This window comes from Myxocyprinus asiaticus, chromosome 43 (assembly GCF_019703515.2).
Source record: "Myxocyprinus asiaticus isolate MX2 ecotype Aquarium Trade chromosome 43, UBuf_Myxa_2, whole genome shotgun sequence".
Lineage (NCBI taxonomy): Eukaryota > Metazoa > Chordata > Actinopteri > Cypriniformes > Catostomidae > Myxocyprinus > Myxocyprinus asiaticus.
In genome coordinates, this window is record NC_059386.1 from 29,379,682 (window position 1) to 29,401,360 (window position 21,679).

General features: G+C 41.7%; 1 protein-coding gene across 2 annotated transcripts; it reads left to right on the plus strand.

Moving 5' to 3' along the window:
* The first annotated feature begins 210 nt into the window (after nucleotides 1–210).
* Nucleotides 211–15,452, plus strand: LOC127433325 (galactosylgalactosylxylosylprotein 3-beta-glucuronosyltransferase 1-like). 2 transcript variants are annotated; one of them, XM_051685120.1, is made up of 7 exons: nucleotides 211–351; nucleotides 1,675–1,739; nucleotides 1,906–2,002; nucleotides 4,421–4,546; nucleotides 7,840–8,351; nucleotides 8,711–9,007; nucleotides 9,263–15,452. In XM_051685120.1, the coding sequence occupies exons 3-7, from the start codon at nucleotides 1,930–1,932 to the stop codon at nucleotides 9,347–9,349; spliced, it is 1,095 nt and encodes a 364-aa protein (XP_051541080.1). In that variant the 5' UTR covers nucleotides 211–351; nucleotides 1,675–1,739; nucleotides 1,906–1,929; the 3' UTR covers nucleotides 9,350–15,452. The 2 variants fall into 2 exon arrangements, with proteins under 2 accessions (XP_051541080.1, XP_051541081.1); XM_051685121.1 differs by lacking the exon at nucleotides 1,906–2,002.
* Nucleotides 15,453–21,679: the final 6,227 nt, after the last annotated feature.

Below are 21,679 nucleotides of genomic sequence, written 5' to 3' on the forward strand. Positions count from 1 at the left end.
ATCAGAACCCTAATGAATAAGACAAAGTTTCATTCTTAAGGTAATATTTATTATTTCTCATGTTTAAAGAATTTCAGTTGGTGTCGTTTTTGATGAGTGCCTTTTGTCTCTGCTGCCATCTCCCATCAGTGTCCACAATTGCAGTCTTTGTTGTCTGAATGAGAGGACACATTCTTCCAGAGGGATGACCTCTTCTCTCCCCGCTGGACCTGGCACTGCCCACACCAGCCCAGCAGCCGTATCTCTCCCCTGCTCTCATTGTCCTACCTCTCAAAGGCCACCAGCAGGATATCTGACTGACATATAGAGTGTAAATGGTTGTTTCAAGGCAATGAGAAATAGATTGAGCATGTAAGTAACTGGCTTTTATATCAAACTGTTTTTTTTCTTCTAAATATGCTTATGCAGTTTTCTATAGAGCAGATGCTGATGTGTTTTCCTCTTAACTGTGAGAATGCTTACAAATGTAAAATATAGGAAGTACAGATGCCAAGTAATTTTATGCAGTTTTCAGTTGTGCTGAATAAAGCACAGTTTTTTATGACAACCAATTTGGGCAAAAAAGCACACACAACAAACCAAGACAGGTGAGACACAGAGGAGTGCTGCATTTCATTGGTTGTTTAGACATTTGTGTGAGTGAGTCTGGAGTTGTTTATTGGCAAATGTTTGTGTAACACTTTGGGTTAGACAGAATGCTTACATCTTTATTAAGTATCCTAAGAAAGATTGAGATGCATAATCTTGAAATATGGGAATCGGAATGTCAGACTTAGAGTTTCTGTTATGTATAAATGTTATGGAGAATATTGAATATTATGTGTGAATATAAAAGGATATGAATCTGGTTAGAATACAAAAAATATTTTAAAATGTGTCATGATGCAGTTTTTCTAACTTCAAACCTATACAGTTGAAATGCATAACACATCCAAAATCCTGTATATGGTTTGGGGCCTTAATTGGACTCCAGTATGTAGCATGTAGAACTGAATCCCTGGTGATGCTCATTATTTTGTGACTTCAGCTGTGGAACACAATGGATTGACCCAAATCTAACACTCAAATTACAGACAGCGAGAGAATGTATGTATGTGTGTGTGTGTGTGTGTGTGTGTGTGTGTGTATTTATTTCTGGGTTTCCAGAGTTGCCAAAGTAGAATTCTGATCTAAAACAGAATAGTACCTTTTACATATTTTTGTACCAGCTTTTATTTCCTTTAATGCCCTGAAATCCTCACTGACTCTCATGGACTGAATGATCTGCCAAACCAGAGAGAATATGCAGCACTAGAGTTTGCTCAGTGGCAAAGAGAAAACAATTCAGAGAAGCTATGAATTTTCATGAAGTGACGTGCTGACCAGGAATACATATCTGTTAATTATGTGCATATTAATTCTTTTTTTTTTTTTTTTAAGTGGGGTGAAAGTTATTGAGAAACTTAAACCAAAGAAATGTTAGTAAATTAGTAAATAATTAATTTCTTCATTTGATTCTTCGTTTGTTGGTGTATTTGTTTGTTTGCTTGTTTGTTTATTTTTGCATTTGTTAATTTTATCTGTCTTTATTTATAAAAGAAACATATTTTATTGAAATTGTACATCAAATGTTTACTGTTCATCTGTTGTGAAAGTTAATGTGATTTAATTGTCTCAATTACTGTCATCTTGCAGATACCGATGGAGTCACTAAGACGATGTCTGCTGCTAGGGTTATGATGATAGAAGGATAAACACAGGTGAGCTCATTGTATCATGCTGACAAATGAGAGAAACAAAACAATTCTACTCAGTATCTGATATTGCCATAGCATCATAGTATAACCACAGTATCTAGACAAATAGTCACCATTTGGTGGTCCAAATATAATAAGTTAAGAACCACCCGTTGAAAAACCCATTTAGATCAACCACTAATCTGAATATTGGATGAGACGTGTCCCACTCAGTGTCTATGGTCAACCCTCTACGGACACGCTGGAGAAAGAATCGGCTTTGGCAAGTAAATTTGAGTTTTTACCAGACTTTTGACAACATGCAAGCGTAATGAAACTGAAAATGTATTAAGCAAACTGGGAAGGGGGCGTCTTGACATATAGGCTATATAGTGTTCATTTATATGACTTCATGCACTATAGTAAGTGAGAGTGTATATTTTATTTCATATTTCGCTTTTCATCATTTTAATCACATTTTAGCTTTTTTAAATTTTGTGCAAATTTCACATTCTATCAATTTATATGATGTCATAAAATTGCATTAATAATAATAATAATAATAATAATACAAGCTGTTGTCACTGTTTGAAAAACTGTTTTAATGCAAAACAAGGTTGGAACTTAATATACTATAATACTATATAAAATGTACTATGTAAAAAAAGCAACAAGGTTTAGGTTTATGGGTTATGGCTTTGCACAGGTTTTTACCAACCTCCTGCATAGATGCGGCAAGAGCCTATTTGTTCATTTCTTCAGTATTTACAGTGTTTGTTGAAGTTAAAGTATTTCATAACGTTTGATTGCCCCTTTAAATATTTAGATATATGTACATATTTATTATACTTACTACATTTTGTAGCATGTTTGTTTATATACATATTTTGTATGGTTTACAAGTATTTATATTGAGTTTACATTGATACAGTATGTATAAAAATAAGGAGGACCAAATTACTCAAAATTAAATAATTAAATAAATATTTAAATAAATCATTAAATACATAATGAAACTGTAAAAAAAAAAAAAAGAACTATACAAATATTAAATTAATGATAAAAGTAAATAAATTAATAAATGTCCCTTGTATTTTATTTTAGCACTATTTTGCATCCATTGATTTTACATTCACGCATGAGTTTCTTTTCTTTTCATTTTCAGGGTTATGGTAATCAGTATGTCACTCAACAAGAGTGGGCATCACCTTTCAAAATCAGTTTCTTTGGACTTTCTGGTTAGTTTAGTATTTTTTGACTCTGATGACTCCATCTGTCAGCACGTGCCAGCTACTGTCTCTATTTCTTCTTCACTCGTCATCAAACTTTAGGCGTTCCACTGATTATTTTGGACTGCTGACAAAGGAGTGCTGATTACACCTACCTGCTTTGATTGGCGTATTGGTAATGCTCTTGCTTAAATTAAAAAGATCCCAAGGCAAGCTCTTAAATGAAAATGGAGGCAGATAACTATTGTTTAAATGAAACTTATTCAAAGCTAGTGCTGAAATGAAATACATGGGAGATTTTATGTACTGATTTAATGATGCATTTAATTAATTCACTATGTATTTAATTATTTATTTAAATATTAAATGATTTATTTAATACATTTATTTAATTCACTATGTATTTAATGATTTCTTTAAATATTTAAATATTTATTTAATTATTTAATTTTGAGTAGTTTGGCCCTCCATATAAAACGGTGCTTAAATGGTACGTGCAATTCATGTTTCTTTTTACTTTTTGATCAACAACTGACTGTTAATAACAGAAAGGATATTAAAAGAGACATTATTCAATGAATATAGATATATATCATAGAGATCATCTTTAGACACACATTTCTGTGTATTGACTGACGTGTACAAATATTTATTGTTGTCAATAAATCATAAGTTCTCAAATTCAAATCGACAAGCTCTCGAGTTTGCAACACTTTTTACCTTCCAACAGGCATATTACACTGGTCTGTAGCCATGCTGTTAAACGAAGAATGTTGTGAAAACAGTGTGTGGAAAAGTTTAAGCAAAATCAGAGTTTCGTCATTAAATGCAATGTAAATGTAGCATATCATCGCTCAACTAAAGCGATGGTGACAGTGCGTTCACGACACCTCAGGACCCACTGCTGCCAAATAAGGTACATTTCCTTCTGAGTGCACACTCATGAGACACAACACGCAGTGAAAGGATCTCTGCACTAAAATTGTTCTTCACCACTACACAACTCACTGGCGAGTGAAAACTGAATATTTACTAGCCAGTGGCTAATAGCAGACATTTTGAAGTTGCAAAGCACAAAATTTGTTCCCATATGCAAGATTTACTCGCAATGTAGAGGGATGATGGTGGTTATGGCCCTGCTTGATAGAGACACATCTATAGAAACACTTCTTTGGAGGTCTGAGATTGTGAGGATGCAGTTGCAGTTTTTGGGCTCTTTAATATTTTATTTGAATGATAGTCGAGAGCTTAAAGCTTTTGCTGACCTATTTTCTGGGAAAAAAATAGCATCTATTTTTTGAGCAGCTTGTCAAGTAGTGACAACCTGACTTAGCTATGCTTTTGGATGCTTCAAATCACTATGATGCATGTTTGGGACAAACTCAATGCAATGATGGAAATTATGCAGGCATATCTTTTAGAAATTATGAGTCCGTAAAGAGGAGAGAATAACGTCATGTTTTTTTTCCCCCAAAGATCAGACAGAGGAAATGCACAAGAGAAGAGACATCCTTGCGCTCATATTGATCGTGTTACCCTGGACTTTGCTCATCTCAATTTGGCATCAACATGCTGTCAATCCTTTGCTTCCAGCTCAGAGGGGTAAATACAAAGCTGATTCTAGAATGCTTTAATGTCAACATGAAATCAAAACGGACCCAATATCTATTTCTAGTCTTATTGTGCACAATTCAGTAGTGCAGGTTATTCTAAAGAAAAAAATTGTCTTCCATCAAAATATAAATAATATAAATAATAAGTTGCTCTGCCTCTGAAATGATTTTCCTTTGCGGCTGACATCTCCTAGACCACGCAGGCTATTGGTAATGTTGCCAAATAGAAATCTGAACATTGTTTTAGGCTACTGCTATAGATTATATAGCCCTTCTAAAATCTTCCTAATAGTTAACGTAGTATTTCAATGCCTGTTTACGTTAATTTGATAAAAGTTATGGCAATCATGGTAAATATACACAGATGAGCCAAAACATTATGACCACCTGCCTAATATGCTGTTGATCCTCCACATGCCACCAAAACAGTGCCGATCCGCCGAGTCATGGACTCTACAAGACCCCTGAAGGTGTCCTGTGGTATCTGGCACCAAGACATTGGCAGCAGATCCTTCAAGTCCTGTAAGCTGCGTGGTGGAGCCGCCGTGGATCTGACTTGTTGGTCCAGCACATCACACAGATGCTCAATCGGATTGAGATCTGGGGAATTTGAGGCCAGGGCAACACCTTGGACTCTTCAGCATGTTCCTCAAACCATTCCTGAAAATGTTGGGGTGTGGCATGGTGCATTATCCTGCTGAAAGAGGCCACTGCCATCAGGGAATACCATTGCCATGAAGGGGTGTACCTGGTCTGTGATGATGTTTAGATAGGTGGCACGTGTCAAATTGACCTCCACGTGAATGGCCGGACCCAGGGTTTCCCAGCAGAACATTGTCCAGAGCATCACACACTCTCCAACGGCTTGTCGTCTTCCCACAGTGCATCCTAGTGCCATCACTTCCCCAGGTAAACAGCACACATGTACATGTGATGTCCATGTGATGTAAAAGAAAACAGGACTCATCGGACTAGACAACCCTCTTCCACTGCTCCAAGCTCCAGTTCCAATGCTCGCGTGTCCATTTTTGGTGCTTTCGACAGTGGACAGGGGTCATCATGGGTACTCTGACCGGTCTGCAGCTACGCAGCCATATACGCAGCAGTTGTGACATTCCTCCCATAACCATCATTAAAATTGTCTGTGACTTGTGCCACAGTAGACCTTCTGTCGGTTCAGACCAGACAGGGATAGCCTCCGTTGCCCTCGCACATCTGTGAGCCTTGGGCGCCCAACACCCTGTCAATGGTATGTGGTTTGTCCCTCCTCGGACCACTGTCGGTAGGTACTCACCACTGCTGACCGGGAGCACCCCACAAGCCTTGCAGTTTCAGAGATGCTTTGACCCAGTCCTCTGGCCATAACAATTTGGCCCTTGTCAAAGTCGCTTAGGTCTTTACTCCTGCCCATTTCTCCTGCATTCAACAAGTTGATTACGAGAACTGATTGTTTGCTTACCATCTAATCTACCCAGACCTTGACATGTGGCCTTGTTCGGAGATGATCAACATTAATCGCTTCACCTGTTAGTGGCAAAATGTTTTGGCTCATAACGCCGGATTCACACATACTCAGTGAGCGGGGCGTGAGCGAGGTGTGAGCAACGCGTTGTGTTTGGGCTTTCACATTAGCCGCGTCTCTTTTCAAGGTTCAAACAGCAACGATGGGCATTCCCTTGCACTTGTTTATCAGCACACTTGTCGTGATTGGATAAAATATCAAAGCCCCTTTCAAGGCAAGTCAGCCAATGTTGGTCAAGATTATGAGTAAAGAATATATTTAAAATCAGCAGTAAAATCTGACAACAATAGTATCATAAATTATGCTGCTTTACCTCAGATTACGCTAAAAAATGCTTTTTTCAGGCTGATTCATCTAATGCGCAAGTACGTTCTTGAGTTGATTGACAGGCGATGTCTTTATCTAAAACTCTTTTACCTGTAAGGGTGGCGTTCCAATTTCTCCCATTCATTTTAATACCAGTGGTCCGTCTCTTCTAAACTGTCTCTGTATATAAACAACACGGGCCCTGCAGTTTATTTATTTATTTTTTCCTTTATTTAGTTATTTTGTGTTTGTTTGTATGCAGACTAGTAAATTGTAGTGTATAGTAGGTTCGATTTAAGTATTGTTTATTTGTTTTTGCGTCTTTTCTAAAATCTCCTGATTATTTTAGTTTTCTACTGCACCCAGAGTCGCTGAGCTCAGTGTGAGCCGCACGGCAACAATAGGCTCGCGCTGAAACTATCTGCTAACTGCCACATCTGGGACGCTTCACCTCACGACTCACGCTTACAATGTGAAAGGTGTAATCTGTTACACCTGTTAATATGGGTGCTGAAACGAAAACAGAAATCCTAATTCTCTCCAAACACTTGTCATATTCAAAGCATAATGGCTTTCTTCAGTGGAAACTAAAACAATAATTGCAAATTGTACAATCAACAGCACAGAATGGTCAAAGACAGAAACAAGGCATGTTGCAATAAGTCTGGCAAAACCAATTCAATGAGCGACTTTGATAAAACAGCATGATGAACCACGTGTGTAGACAGGTACGTACGCAGAAACAGGTACGCAGAAACAGGTACGCAGAAACAGGTACGCAGAAACAGCAGCTAGCATTTTACAAGGCCGCACCACACCTGCAATGGCAAGATTATGAACAGTTTTAAAAATATAAAATTGGGGAACCACTTATAAAATCACCCCACTAAAGCCCTATAATAAATGCCTTACCTTCAAGGAGAAGGCTCTTACCACACACTGAAGCTCATCACATCGACGCACTACAACCAAATAATATATACATAAACACAAATTAATATCGGATCTATTGGGTACAAGCACAAGAATAAAAGTCAAACTCGCAACTCACCAGGAGAGAGAGTTGCATTTTGCATTTCTCTTACATTTCGTTTGCACTAAACTGCTTACCGGGGGAGAGAAACACACTATAGTGCCAAACATCCACTTATAAACACCATTCGTAAATCAAATACTTAATGCGCACCAATCATGAGTGAGAGGCACATGTGTGCTCAGTAACGGAGAGCAGAGCTTACTATTAGCAAACTCGTTCTCTAATAAGTGACGCACAACAAGCACGCTCCATAAGGAATGCGCATAGACATTGACTGTCCAGAGCAGTAAAAGAAAAACCATCAAAACCATCCTACCTGTCACAGACAGACACACAGACAGACAGACAGATAGATAGACAAACAAAATACCTCTTTTTGACAGTTTTAAAAACAACTGGCTGTCTCTTCTTGTGATAGATGACAGGTCAGGGGTTAGCAAAGCTCACAGAAGAGGCTTCAGACTCCAAGAATCCTGCATCACGGAAAACACGCAAATCACAGAGGTCACCCGGACGAGGTACATCTACAGCCGACTCCCGACTTGGTCTGACACACTACCCACTCTTCACATTATAACTCCAACCTACAGTAGGCCTGTCCAGAAGGCGGAGTTGACCCGCCTCGCTAACACCCTCCTACACGTCCCCAACCTTCATTGGTTGGTGGTGGAGGACTCAGCGCGGAAAACACCACTCGTGTCCAGACTGCTGGAGAACACGGGTTTGAATTACACCCACTTGAACATAGAGACTCCCCGAAACCTCAAGGTGCGAATGAAACCCAAAAATTCACAGATCCCTCGTGGCACCATGCAGAGGAATCTGGCCCTCCGCTGGCTGAGGAGAAACATCAACCGCAACTCTGGTCACAAAGGAATCGTCTATTTTGCAGATGATGACAATACCTACAGCCTGGAGCTGTTTGAAGAGGTAGGACAGGAACAAATTTGGTCCTCATTGACCCAAATATGGGTTGCAAGGAAAAAACTGTGCTAAATGCAAATAATACAATGTAACTTGCTATATAATCATGCATAGTTCCGCTAGCCAGATAAGCTAGAAAAAAACGTCCTATATCTTTTGTGTCCAATCTACGAGCTTATGCGAAAAACCATCAAATTAATACATTTATTTGAATTAATACTTACTTTTAGATGCTAAACTATACATTTTTGTTGGGTTGGGTCCTGAAGCAAATCAATTGAGAATCACTGATCTAGACATTACCGTCCTGAAGCTGTCTTGATCTGTCTTTTTACCTGACCTATTTCCTCCTCAATGTTCTGCAGATGCGTTGGACTCATAGAGCATCTGTCTGGCCAGTCGCCTTTGTCGGAGGTCTTCGATTTGAATCGCCCAAAATCAACTCTCTTGGCAAAGTGTCCGGCTGGAGGACGGTGTTTGACCCTCATCGACCTTTTGCCATCGATATGGCAGGGTTTGCTGTGAACCTCCAGCTCATCCTCAGTAAACCTGAGGCCTACTTTAAGCTCTGGGGGATAAAGGGCGGATACCAGGAGAGCAGTCTGTTACAGGATCTGGTGACCCTTAGTGACCTGGAACCCAAAGCTGCCAACTGCACAAAGGTGCCTCCATGGCATCACCCAAAACTGAAAATTCTGTCATCATTTACTCACATTCCTCACAAAAGGAAGAAAGTCATACAGATTTGGAACAACATGAATAAATTATTATAGAATTTTCATTTTTGGTTGAAATATCAATTTAAGTTAAAACATATGACATCAATTATTGTAGCAAGTCAGAAACTAAGATGTTGTTATACATGATGAAAAAAATAAGCAAAACAATGTGTTTTGGTGTACCATTTTCTTTTTCAGGTGCTGGTCTGGCACACGCGAACGGAAAGACCTGTGCTTGTGAATGAAGGAAAAAAGGGATTTACGGATGTCAGCGTGGAAATATGATGAACTGCAACCATGCTGTATTATTTTTTTAACAGTATTACAAGTTGAACAATGCTGAAAATGTCATTGTTCACTGCACTGAATGTGAACTTCACCTCATCTGAGACACACTGGAGTATTCAACCAACAAACAACAAAGAGCAATTCTCCATTTGTATCCTTTTATACAATGAATGTTTTCCCTCTGAGACAAAAAAAAAAAAAAAAAATCTGCATCCTTAAAAAGGATTAAAAGGAAATTAAAAAGGAAAGAGTGAAACTGTCTCGTGCTGCACAACATGTCTGTATTTTAATCCAGATAAATTCTCTGGAAAGCTTTTGCCCTAATAGCTTTACAATGCTGATTTAAATTGGAGTTCAGATAAAAATATTTATTTCACTGTCCAGGTCTTACTGTTTTGTCTTATTAAACAAACAAAAGCATAAAACTTGCCCATGCAAAACTCATTACCATGATGCCAGGGCATTGCTATGTGGTTGCTAAGATGTTCTGAGTGGCTGTTAGTACATTGCTTTACAGTTGCTAAAGTGTGGATCACGTGACGCCATGCTAGAAGCAGACGTATGAATCACGAGCTCTGCGCACTTTGCTGTTTTTTTTTATTATTTTCATGTTATAATCCAGTGAGATTCGATACACCCAGTTACATATTTGTTCTTTGAGGTAAACATGGCAAAGAAGTCAAAATTCTCGGGCTCTGGAGACATTAAAAGACACTTATGTGCTCAAGATGAAACCTCTGGGCCTGCAGACCGGGGACTCGATTTGGAAAGTACGATAGGAGAAGAAACGATAGGAGAAGAAATTCAGCGTCAACTGTCCAACATCTCGGTGATGCTGACTAAGGTTGTTGCTGACTTGGAGGATCTCGCTGTAATACGTCAATCGATTACAGCAATGGAAACTAAATTCTCTGAGTTGGTTACAAGATTGGGAGATGTTGAGAAACGGACCGATTATCTGGAGTCACTGGAAAGGGAATTATCCTTTAATTCGCCTGCGACCAAAATAGTCGTGGAAAATTTTTTGGAAAAACTGGAAGATTTGGAAAATAGGAGCCGAAGGAATAACATACGGTTTGTTGGAATTCCTGAGCATGAAGAAGGCAGAGATATGGTGAAATTCCTTGACAAGCTCTTCCTGAGTCTGCTCGACATAACAGGCCATAAACTGGAAATCGAGCAGGCTCACAGAGTCCCGGCTCACAGATCTGCTGATGGAGACAGGCCCCAATTAATTCTGGCCAAATTTCTGAGATCATCCGATAGAGATCTCGTGTTGCGCGAGGCGAGGAGCAAAGGAAATCGTTCTTGGAAGAATCACAATGTTTTCTTGTTCCTGGACTTTGCGAATTTGACAAGAGAGAAACATGATCGATTCAAGGAATGTAAGAAACACTTACATCAACGGAAGATCGCTTTTGCACTGATGTTTCCGGCCAGACTGAGAATAGAAATGAAGGATGGTCGCAGGGTATTTACATGTCCCAAGCAAGCACTGTCTTTTATAAAAACAATGGGTGAGTAAGCCATTTGGGGTTTTTCATGTAGCTCCAGAGTGGATTAACTCGCTGTATTTACTCTGGCTGTCCGAGGAAGCTGGGCGCCATTTTTGTTTCTTTTTGCGTTGGTTCCGCCTAGCGGCTGGAGTTTATTTTGTGGAATTACACTGCTTCAGGACAGTTGTGGATGAATCTGTTGGTTCTATGTGCTTATGCCTCCTGTTGGCTGGAGTTTGTTTTTGTGGAGTATTTTTAAGGGACAGTAGAATGATTACGTCATCTGCTGAACTCATAACAGCCAGCTCACTGAACAATTGTTTGTCTGTCCGAGGAAACTGAATGGCTTTATATCGGCTGGAATTTGTTTTGTGGAGGAACACACCTTCAAGGCAGTTCTGTGAATGAATCTACATGTTCTTTGTGTTTATGCTGCCTATTGGCTGGTGTCTGTTTTACAAAGGATATTCTGTTATGTAATTCTGCCTCACAAAATTTGTGTAGAAGCACCGGACTTGAATAATCCGATGGCAAAATTGTTGCGTGTAGGCGTACACGGACTCTTTGAATTTAGAGGGATTGACGCCGGTTGGTGCTGTCGTGCGCGGGGTTAATGCGCACGTTTATCTTTTTCCTGTTTGTTTTGTTCCGGGGGAAGTTCAGGGTTTGATTGCTGCAATAATGGTGGAATGTGGTCTGTATAATCTTGTTTTTGACACACATTTTTTTCTGTCATATCAAAATGTCAAATGTTAATATGAGTGGGTTATCTCTCTCCACATGGAATGTGAATGGGTTGGGGCACCCCATAAAAAGAAGGAAAGTTATTTCTTTTCTTAAGTGTAAAAAATATGATATAGTGTTTCTTCAAGAAAAGCATCTTTCCCCACAGGAAGCTGAAAAAATTGGGAAGTTATGGGGTGGACATGTTTTCTTTAGTGCTGGCTCAAGTAAGAGCAAGGGAGTTATTGTATTGATTAATAAATATCTACAATTCAAATTTCTCAAACAGATTAAAGATAAATTAGGAAGAGTCATTATTGTCTTAGCAGAAATTCAGGGGCAAAGGTTGGTTTTGGCTAATATTTATGTGCCTAACGTTGATGATCAGGGCTTTTTTATAGATCTTAAAGGGATGTTGCAAGCTGCTGGCACCCCTCATGATATAATATTGGGAGGAGACTTTAATCTATTGATGGACTCAAAAGTGAAGCAAAAGTGTGTAAGCCCCCTAGAGCAACACTGAGGCTTCACAGGATGTGTAAAAATCTTGGACTTGCAGACCATCTGGTAAAGACTATACATTTTTTTCATCAGTCCATAAGATTTATTCTGGAATAGATTTTTTTTTTTTTAATATCTAAGTCCCTCATTTAATCTGTTATTGATTGCTCAATTGGAAACATCTTAGTCTCAGATCACGCCCTGGTGAGATTGGAGGTGTTGCCACATATGGAGAAAAAGAAATCATACAGCTGGCGCTTTAATGTATCCCTTTTGCAAAATCCTGATTTCCAACAAATGTTAAAGACCGAAATCAGTGTTTATATGGAGACCAACTGGTCCTCAGTATCCTCTGTGGGCGTGGCTTGGGAGGCGTTTAAGGCAGTTCTTAGGGGTCAAATCATACAGTATGCCTCATTCACCAAAAATCCAAAGCACGAGAACTCGTGGAGTTGGAAGAGAATATTAAAAGTGCAGAGGCATAGCTAAAGCGCCAAATGTCGTCTGATGGCCTCAGAGAATTGACCCGATTGAAATACAGATATAATACTATTTTGTTGCGAAAAGTGGAGTTTTGGTTGTTCAGGGCAAGGCAGTCATACTTTGAGTCGGGGGACAAAGCAGGGAAGCTTTTGGCTAGATATATAAAGCAGAGAGAGTCTTTTTCTACCATTTCCTCACCCATTGATATTAATAATGCCTTTAAAGTGTTCTATCTTGATCTTTATAGTTCCACATCTTCATCTACTGATGAAGATATTAGAAACTTTGTGGAACCATTAGAACTCCCTAAATTGACGACTGAGTAAAAAAATTATCTTGAATCTGAGATAGCCTTGGAGTCAAGGCTACTGGCAAGGCTCCGGGGCCAGATGGCTTTGCCGCTGAATTTTTTAGATCTTATGCTACAGAATTGGCTCCACTTTTGTTAGAAGTTTATACAGAGTCATTAAAGAATGGAAAGCTTCCCCCAACCATGACACAAACCCGGATCAGTCTGATTCTTAAAAAGGACAAAGATCCAAGCGAGTGTAAAAGTTACCATCCAATTTCCCTGATCCAACTAGATGTAAAACATTTTGGCAAACATTCTGGCTAACCGATTAAGTTATGACATCTCTTATACATGTAGATCAGGTGGGGTTTATTAGGGGCCACAGCATTTCTGACAACATTAAGTGTCTCATTAATATTATGTGGTCAGTGGCGAATGATCAGACTCCGGTCGCTGCCATCTCACTTGACGCCGAAAAGGCGTTTGATATGGTAGAATGGGATTATCTTTTTAAGATGCTCGAAATATACGGGTTCGGAAATACTTTTATCAGATGGATTAAGTTACTTTATAGACACCCTGTAGCGGCGGTACAAACAAATGGATTAATTTCAGATTATTTTACTCTGAATAGGGGCACTCGGCAGGGTTGCCCTCTTTCCCCATTATTGTTCTGTCTTGCCCTGGAACCATTAGCAGCCACGATAAGAAAGGAGGATGATTTTCCAGGGGTGACGGCGGGAGGCGTGGCGCATAAGCTTTTACATTACGCAGATGATATTTTATTATTCGTCTCTGACCCCACTAGATCTATGCCTTGCCTCCACAGAATTATTAATTCCTTTTCTAAATTTTCGGGGTACAGAGTTAATTGGTCTAAATCCAAAGCTTTAGCTCTGACTGCGTACTGCCCAGTAATGGCTTTTCAACCGGGCACCTTTCAATGGCCCAGACAGGGCATTAAGTATTTGGGCATTTTATTCCCAGCAACATTATGTGATTTAGTCAGTTAATTTTGACTCTTTAATAAAAAGATTTTCGAGTGATGTGAGTAGGTGGGCTTCATTATTATGAGAGCTCAGTATTATTATCGATGATTGGGAAGGTTAATGTTATTAAAATGAATTGTATTCCAAAATTCAACTACCTACTACAATCTTTCATTGTAGATGTCCCCCTCTCTTATTTCAAGCAATTTGATAGCATAGCGAAGTCCTTCATTTGGAATGGAAAGCATCCCAGGTTACATTATCAACAAGTTACATAGACTGATTGACAAAGGTGGGCTAGGCCTACTCAAGATTTTGTTTTATTATTATGCATTCGGTCTCAGACATTTAGCTCATTGGTCACTTCCACCTGAGAGAGCCCCTCACTGGTTTGGAATTGAACAGAAAGTTATTGCCCCTATTTTACTATTACAAAACCCTTCTATTAAACTAATTGGAGAAGTTAAGTCGCACCACGTTATCTCGCATCTGCACGTGCTATGGACAAAAGTGTCCAAAGTGTTTAATTCAGACATTTATTTAAATGTTGCCTCGAGCATATGGCTAAACCCAAAGTTGCGTATTGGTGAGTCCCCTTCCTGCTGGACGAAGTGGATTGAGAGGGGTGTTAATACACTCGGTGTCCTATATGAGAGTGGTGGGTTGAGATCATTTGAAAATTTGGTCCAACATTTCAGGATTCCTAGATCTCAGTTCTCAGGTACTTACAGCTGTGCCACCTGCTCTGTACTATTTTTGGGAGTAGCATACACCCCCCTAAAATGGCAGATACTCTAGAAGTGGTGATAACTGCTTTTGGAAAAGGTCATGAGGCATCAGTGTATTACTCGCTGTTAATTCAGAGTCTGGGGGATGGAGCTTCAACTTCTCTCAAGAGATTATGGGAGAGAGATTTAAATTTGGTATTGGAGGAGGGAGTGTGGGCTAAGATTCTAAAAAATGTCAAGTCTACATCTAGAGATTCAAGGGTGCATCTGATGCAATTTAAGATTTTGAATCGTTTATATTGGACCACCTCTAGATTGTATAGACTTGGTCTTAAAGACACACCCACCTGCTGGTGATGCCAATCAGAAGACGGGGACACAACCCATGTTTTTTGGGGATGTGTTAAAATACAGGAATTTTGGTTGAAGGTTCAGGGATTTATGTGTGGTGTGTTAGACACACAGTTTTCATTTTGCCCCAGACTCTGCATTTTGGATGATGGGGAGGTCATTAATTTTGGGGATAGCCACTTGAGAGGTTGGGTCCTGGCCGGAGTTATGGTGGCCAGGAGAATAATACTCAGGGGGTGGAAGACGGCTGGGGCACCCTCATTTCGGGAGTGGTGCGGGGAGATGAGTGAGGTTGTGACATTTGAGGAGGCGATCTACAGAAGGTTGGGAAAGTGGGATTTGTTTAATAGGAAGTGGGGTGGATAGTTTGATTTTTTGGAGGGTTCTCGGGGAGGGGCAGTGGAGAAGGATTTTTGATTTTGAATTTTTAGCTTGATGTGTATTTGCATTGTATTTGTTTTTTGAAAGTATTATTTTTTTTTTTAGTTTGTTTCTAATTTTTTGTTATAATTGTAAGAGACCACTGTAATGCGTGTTTGTGTCAGGTCGGGGTGGGGGGGTTGGATGATCGGGGGGAGGGGTTTTAATTTATATAACTGATTCCGTATTTTAAGTTGTGTTTATTGGTTTTTGTGTATGGAATTAATAAAAATGTTAATAACAAACAGTTGCTAAAGTGTTCTGTGTGGTTGCTATCTGGCCTAAGTCAAACAAGCCCACTCCCTTTGATTTACATTTACATTTATTCATTTGGTAGATGCTTTTATCCAAAGCGACTTACAAAAGAGGAATAATACATCATAAGCGATTCATCTTAAGGAGACAGTCTTACGAAATGTGCTGCAATACAAAGTTTCATTAGCATCAGAATAGTAGTATCCAAGACAGATTAGAATATACATATATATTTTTTTCTTTTTTATGATTGCATGGTTAAGTGCTCATGGAAAAGATGTGTTTTTAGCTGTTTTTTGAAGACAGAGTGTGAGTCTGCTTCACGGATGGAGTTGGGAAGGTCATTCCATCAATGAGGTACAGTGAAACCGAAAGTCCGGGAAAGTGTTTTGGTGCCTCTGTGTTGGTACAACAAGGTGCCACTCATTAGCCAACTGCAGGCTTCTGGTAGGAACGTAGCTCTGCAGAAATTATTTTAGATATGCTAGAACAGACCCAGTGACTGTTCTGTATGCCAGCATCAGAGCCTTGAATTTGATACGTGCATCAACCGGCAGCCAGTGAAGAGAGACAAGGAGTGGTGTAACATGCACTCTCTGGTTCATTAAAGACCAGACGTGCTCCTGCATTCTGTATCATTTGCAGGGGCCTAATTGCGCATGCAGGGAGGCCTGCAATGAAAGTGTTGTAGTAGTCCAGTCTAGTTATGACAAGTGACTGAACAAGAAGTTGAGTGGCATGTTCCGATAGGAAGGGTCTTATTTTCCTGATATTGTAGAGTGTAAATCTACATGATTGTGCTGTCTTTGAGATGTGGTCTGTGAATTGAGTTGGTTATTGATGGTTACTCCTAGATTTCTGACCGTTTTGGAGTCAATGAGAGTTCACTTCAATATTAGTAGTCACACACACAGCCGAATCTCTCTCTGCTTTCTCTTTCTGCCGACTGATGCCTCTGTCAGCTTTTCAGGTCTCCCTCCGCCATCACTATAATGAGAGACAGCCCAGGCGATGAGCCTTACCGCTCTCCCTCTCCCACAGACAGAAACACGACAACGCCCCCATCCCCACATACTCCCATCGACTGACTCAGGCCGGGGCAACATCCGGCCTGCCAGCTCCCCCCCCCGGGGTCGCACTTGCCCGTGACCCAAGTAGAACCCCAGATACCGAACTTCCACCCGCCCAATTGCGCACTTCTTTGTATTGGCCGTGAGTCCCGCCCATCGCAGCGACCTCAGGACAGCTCTCAGATGTTGCATGTGCCGCCGCCAGTCATTAATTTAAATAATAATATAATCTAAATATATGGCGGCATATGCTGTATGTGGTCTGAGAATTTTGTCCATGAGACAATGAAACGTGGCAGGGGCCCCGAACAAACTGAACGGAAGAGTCACAAATTGATGTAAGCCGAACGGTTTGGAAAAATCTATTTTTTCTCTGGAGATTGGAGTTAAAGGGATCTGCCAATAACCCTTTGTTAAGTCTAGTGTTGAATAAAATTGAGCCGTGCCCAACTGATCGAGCAACTCGTCAATCCAAGGCATTGAGTACGTGTCAAATTTGGATACTGTGTTCACTTTGCGATAGTCTACACAGAACCGGACCGTCCCGTTGCTCTTAGGTACCAGAACCACCAGGCTGGCCCAATCGATGTGCGACTCTTCTCGAGCATTGCCCTTTTCTTGTGCTCAGCATATCTAAAATAATTTCTTGTGCTCAGGAAGGCAATGGGGCAGCTACGAACCACCACCCCCGGGGTGGTCTCGAATGGTGGTCTATGAGGTTAATGCGACCGCATAATCGCATAACCTCATAATTAAGATCTCTTACTCGCTGTGTGACCTCAAGTGTCATTGCCACTTGGCGAGTAATTTAGAGCTTGAGGTGGGCAGTAATACAAGCACTTTATCTCCCGGTGCGAATTCCCATGGTCAAGTGCCCCTGTAATACAGTCAGCTTTGACATTGCTGAGCTTGGAGCAAATTAATTGACCCAAAGTGTGGAGTTTTGCTCTAAGATCAAGAACGTACTGAATTTCATTTTTACTGTTTGAAGGTCCCTCCTCCCAAGCTTCCGGCATCATGTCGAGCACACCGATACAGACGTTCGAATGGGGAAAACCCTGTGGAGGCTTGTGGGTTACAGGGTTTCAAGCCACTTATCCCAATTTCTAGCGTCCTTGTGTATGAACTTACAAAGCATATTTTTTAAGGTTTTATTCAATCGTTCCACCAACCCATCTTTTTGAGGGTGATAAACACTGTTGCGAATCGATTTAATACCTAACAATTCACACAGTTCGCGTAGTGTTCATGACATAAATGTAGTGCCTTGATCAGTGAGGATTTCTTTTGGAATTCCCACTCGGTAGATAATTCTGAAGAGTGCCTCCACAACACTACGTGCTGAGATGTTGCGTAGGGGCACTGCTTCCGGATATCACGTTGCATAGTCCACCAGAACTAATACAAAGCGATGCCCGTGTGCGGTCCGTTCTAATGGCACGACGAGGTTCATGCCAAATCTTTCGAAGGGGACCTCGATTAGTGGTAGAGGGCGCAATGATACTTTTGGAGTGGCCGGTGGATTCACCAACTTACAATCACGGCATGCCACACACCACTTGCAAACATCGTTTATTCTTATCCAATGCTCCGCCTTGCACCAAGCGTTGGTGGATAGAGGTTTGGGTACAACCCGAATCCACCAAAGCTTGATATGTATCCCCTTTTAAACTCACTGGTACCTGATACATCCATCGATGACTCTCACTTGGTCAAACTTGTGTTTGAGGGACTCGACAGGTGACTGCTCTAGAGGGAAATCCCCCTCAGGGAACCCCCTGCATGGTCATGTATCTGTCTGGAGGAGAGGGAGAGTGGTAAGGCTCGTCACCTGGGCTGTCATTTTCATTAACACCTGTATCTTGTTATAGTGATGGCGGAGGGAGACCTGACAAACGCATCAGTCGGCAGAAAGAGAAAGCAGAGAGAGAGTCGACTGTGTGTGTGACTACTAATATTGAAGTGAACTCTCATTGACTTGCTAGTGTGTTTATTTGGCCACAAAGAGCCCTTTTTGTTTATGTTCTTTCTGATGCTAAATTAGTAATAAATATACTCACGTTGACTGTTTCCGCTGCCTCATGACTCCTCCATTTTCCCTGAAAATACGAACTCTGTTACACTGGTGCCGAAACCCAGGAGTTGGAGGATAACGTCATCATGGACCCTTCACCACTGGGCTAAGTAATCAAGTCCCTCGCCAGCATCCAGCAGAACCAACATCAAGCTCTCATGGATTTACGCCTGGAGCAGGAACAGCGTTTCTAAGTCCTGCTCCGAGCTCAAGCGGAAGATCGGCAGGTGTTCCAGAGCCTGATCGCCAGAGAAGGGTGCTGCAGCTGCGACCCCAGAGCCCACAACCCCTGTTACCCTCATCAAGTTGGGGCCAAGTGATTTTCCCGAGGCCTACCTCGACCAATGGGTGGCCTGCCTGTTACCTTTACTCTCCGGGGAAGCGCAGCTAGTGGCCCAGCAACTTCCTGCCGCCAGCCTTCTCAACTACAGAGACCTGAAGAAGGCGATCAAGCAACGGGTTGGCCGTAGTCCTGAGCAGAACCACCAGCACTTCAGGACCCTGAAGTTTGGGAAGCATGGCCGCCCATTTGCTTTCACGCAACAGCTCCGGGATGCCTGTCAAAGATGGCTGCTGGCTGAGGGAACCCGCGGTGCTGTGGATATCATCGACCTGGTGACACTGGAGCAGTTCATCTCTCATCTACCTCCGGGATGGCCGAGTGGGTCCAGTGTCACCGCCCGGTGTCGCTGGAAGAGGCCATCCAGCTGGCAGAAGACTACATGATGGCATTTCCAGGAGGCAGCGCACCAGAAGTTCTTTCTTCTCTCTCTTCTCTCTCTTTTTCTCCTATCTCACAAACTCCCCCTACCACCCCTCCCATTTCCGTCCAGTTCCAGCTCCTCGGAAGTGGGGAGGAACCCCACCCAAACCCTTCCCCTTGTCTGTGTGTCACCCTTCCCCTGTCTCCCTCTGCTCTCCCCCCCAGGTTGTCGAGACAGCCCCCATGGGCACAGTAGGGAAACCTGGGCCGGTCTGTGTGAGCTGCGGGGAAGCCGGGCACTGCCAGGTTCGGTGTCTAGTGATGGAGGTGGGGATGCTGATCCGGATCCCTGATGCTCCGCAGGTGTTAATGATAATGACAGCCCAGGTGACGAGCCTTACTGCTCTCCCTCTGCTGCAGACAGATACATGACCACACCCCCATCCCCACAAGGACTTAAACCAGTCAAGCACAGTTCCTGTGATGCCCAGAGTAGAGAGGGTGGAGAGTAGGATCTGATGGTTGACTGTGCCAAAGGCTGCAGAAAGGTCCAGTAGAATCAGGACGGAAGATCTGGATCCAGCTCTCGCCTGTCTCAGCGACTCAGTGACAGACAGCAGGGCAGTCTCTGTGGAATGTCCACTTTTAAAGCCTGACTGATTGTCATCCAGCAGCTTGTTCTGCGAGAGACAGGCAGAGATCTGATTAAAAATTGCCCTTTCAAGTGTTTTTGCCAGGAACGGGATGAGAGAGACTGGTCTGTAGTGTTCTACTTGTGTGGGGTTAAGTGTAGGTTTTTTAAGCAGAGGTGTTACTCGAGCCTGCTTAAATGTAGTGGGAAAAATGCCTGTAAGTAGAGATGTGTTGATTATGTGTGTGAGTGTAGGTAGGATGGATAGAGAAATGGCTTGGAGAAGGTGGGGGTCAAGGGGACAGGTGGTGGGGTGGTTAGAGAGGAGGAGTTTAGAGACCTCAGTGTCAGTCAGAGCAGAGAACATAAGGATAGAAAATCTGCATACAGGAGATGGTGTTTGGGAGTGTATGGTGTGGAGAATGTATTGCTGATGGCTGTAAACTTATTAGTAAAAAATGTGGGGAAGACATCTGCTTTCAGTGAGGTGTCACTATATAGCACACCTCTCCTCAATAAGCTGCATGATTTCAGGTATCGTGCATGTCCATAGCACAAACGGTGAGTGATGAGTAGCCAAAGTTTAATACTTGGGGTAAGGGGCGTATGGTAGCACAAACCTCTAACCTTAATCGTTGGGGAGTAACAGAATACATGTAACAGGATTACTTATTTAAAATACAAAATATTAGTAACTGTATTCCCCTACATTTACAATTAAAATGTCTTGCCTTTGCATGCATCTGTTATCAGATGTGAATATAAACTCAGCAAAAAAAAAAAACGTCCTCTCACTTTCAACGTCTTTTATTTTCAGCAAACTTAACATGTGTAAATATTTGTATGAACATAAAAAGATTCAACAACTAAGACATAAACTGAACAATTTTCACAGACATGTGACTAACAGAAATGGAATAATGTGTCAAAATCAAAAGTAACAGTCAGTATCTGGTGTGGCCACCAGCTGCATTAAGTACTGCAGTGCATCTCCTCCTCATGGACTGCACCAAATTTGCCAGTTCTTGCTGTGAGATGTTACCCCAGTCTTCCACCAAGGCACTTGCAAGTTCCTGGACATTTCTGGGGGGAATGGCCCTAGCCCTCACCCTCCGATCCAACAGGTCCCAGACGTGCTCAATGAGATCGAGATCCGGGCTCTTCACTGGCCATGGTAGAACACTGACATTCCTGTCTTGCAGGAAATCACGAACAGAAAGAGCATTATGGCTAGTGGCATTGTCATGCTGGAGGGTCATGTCAGGAAGAGCCTGCAGGAAGGGTACCACATGAGGGAGGAGGATGTCTCCTCCAAATTGATCCCAATCCAGAGTACAGGCCTCGGTGTAATGCTCATTCCTTCGACGATGAACATGAGTCCGACCATCACCCCTGGTGAGACAAAACCACGACTTGTCAGTGAAGAGCACTTTTTGCCAGTCCTGTCTGGTCCAGCGAAGGTGGGTTTGTCACTGCGAGGATGATCAGCTGTGCTTCCTGTCTCCCTGTAGCACTGTCTTATGCATCTCACAGTATGGACATTGCAATTTATTGCCCTGGCCACATCTGCAGTCCTCATGCCTCCATGCAGCATGTTCACGCAGATGAGCA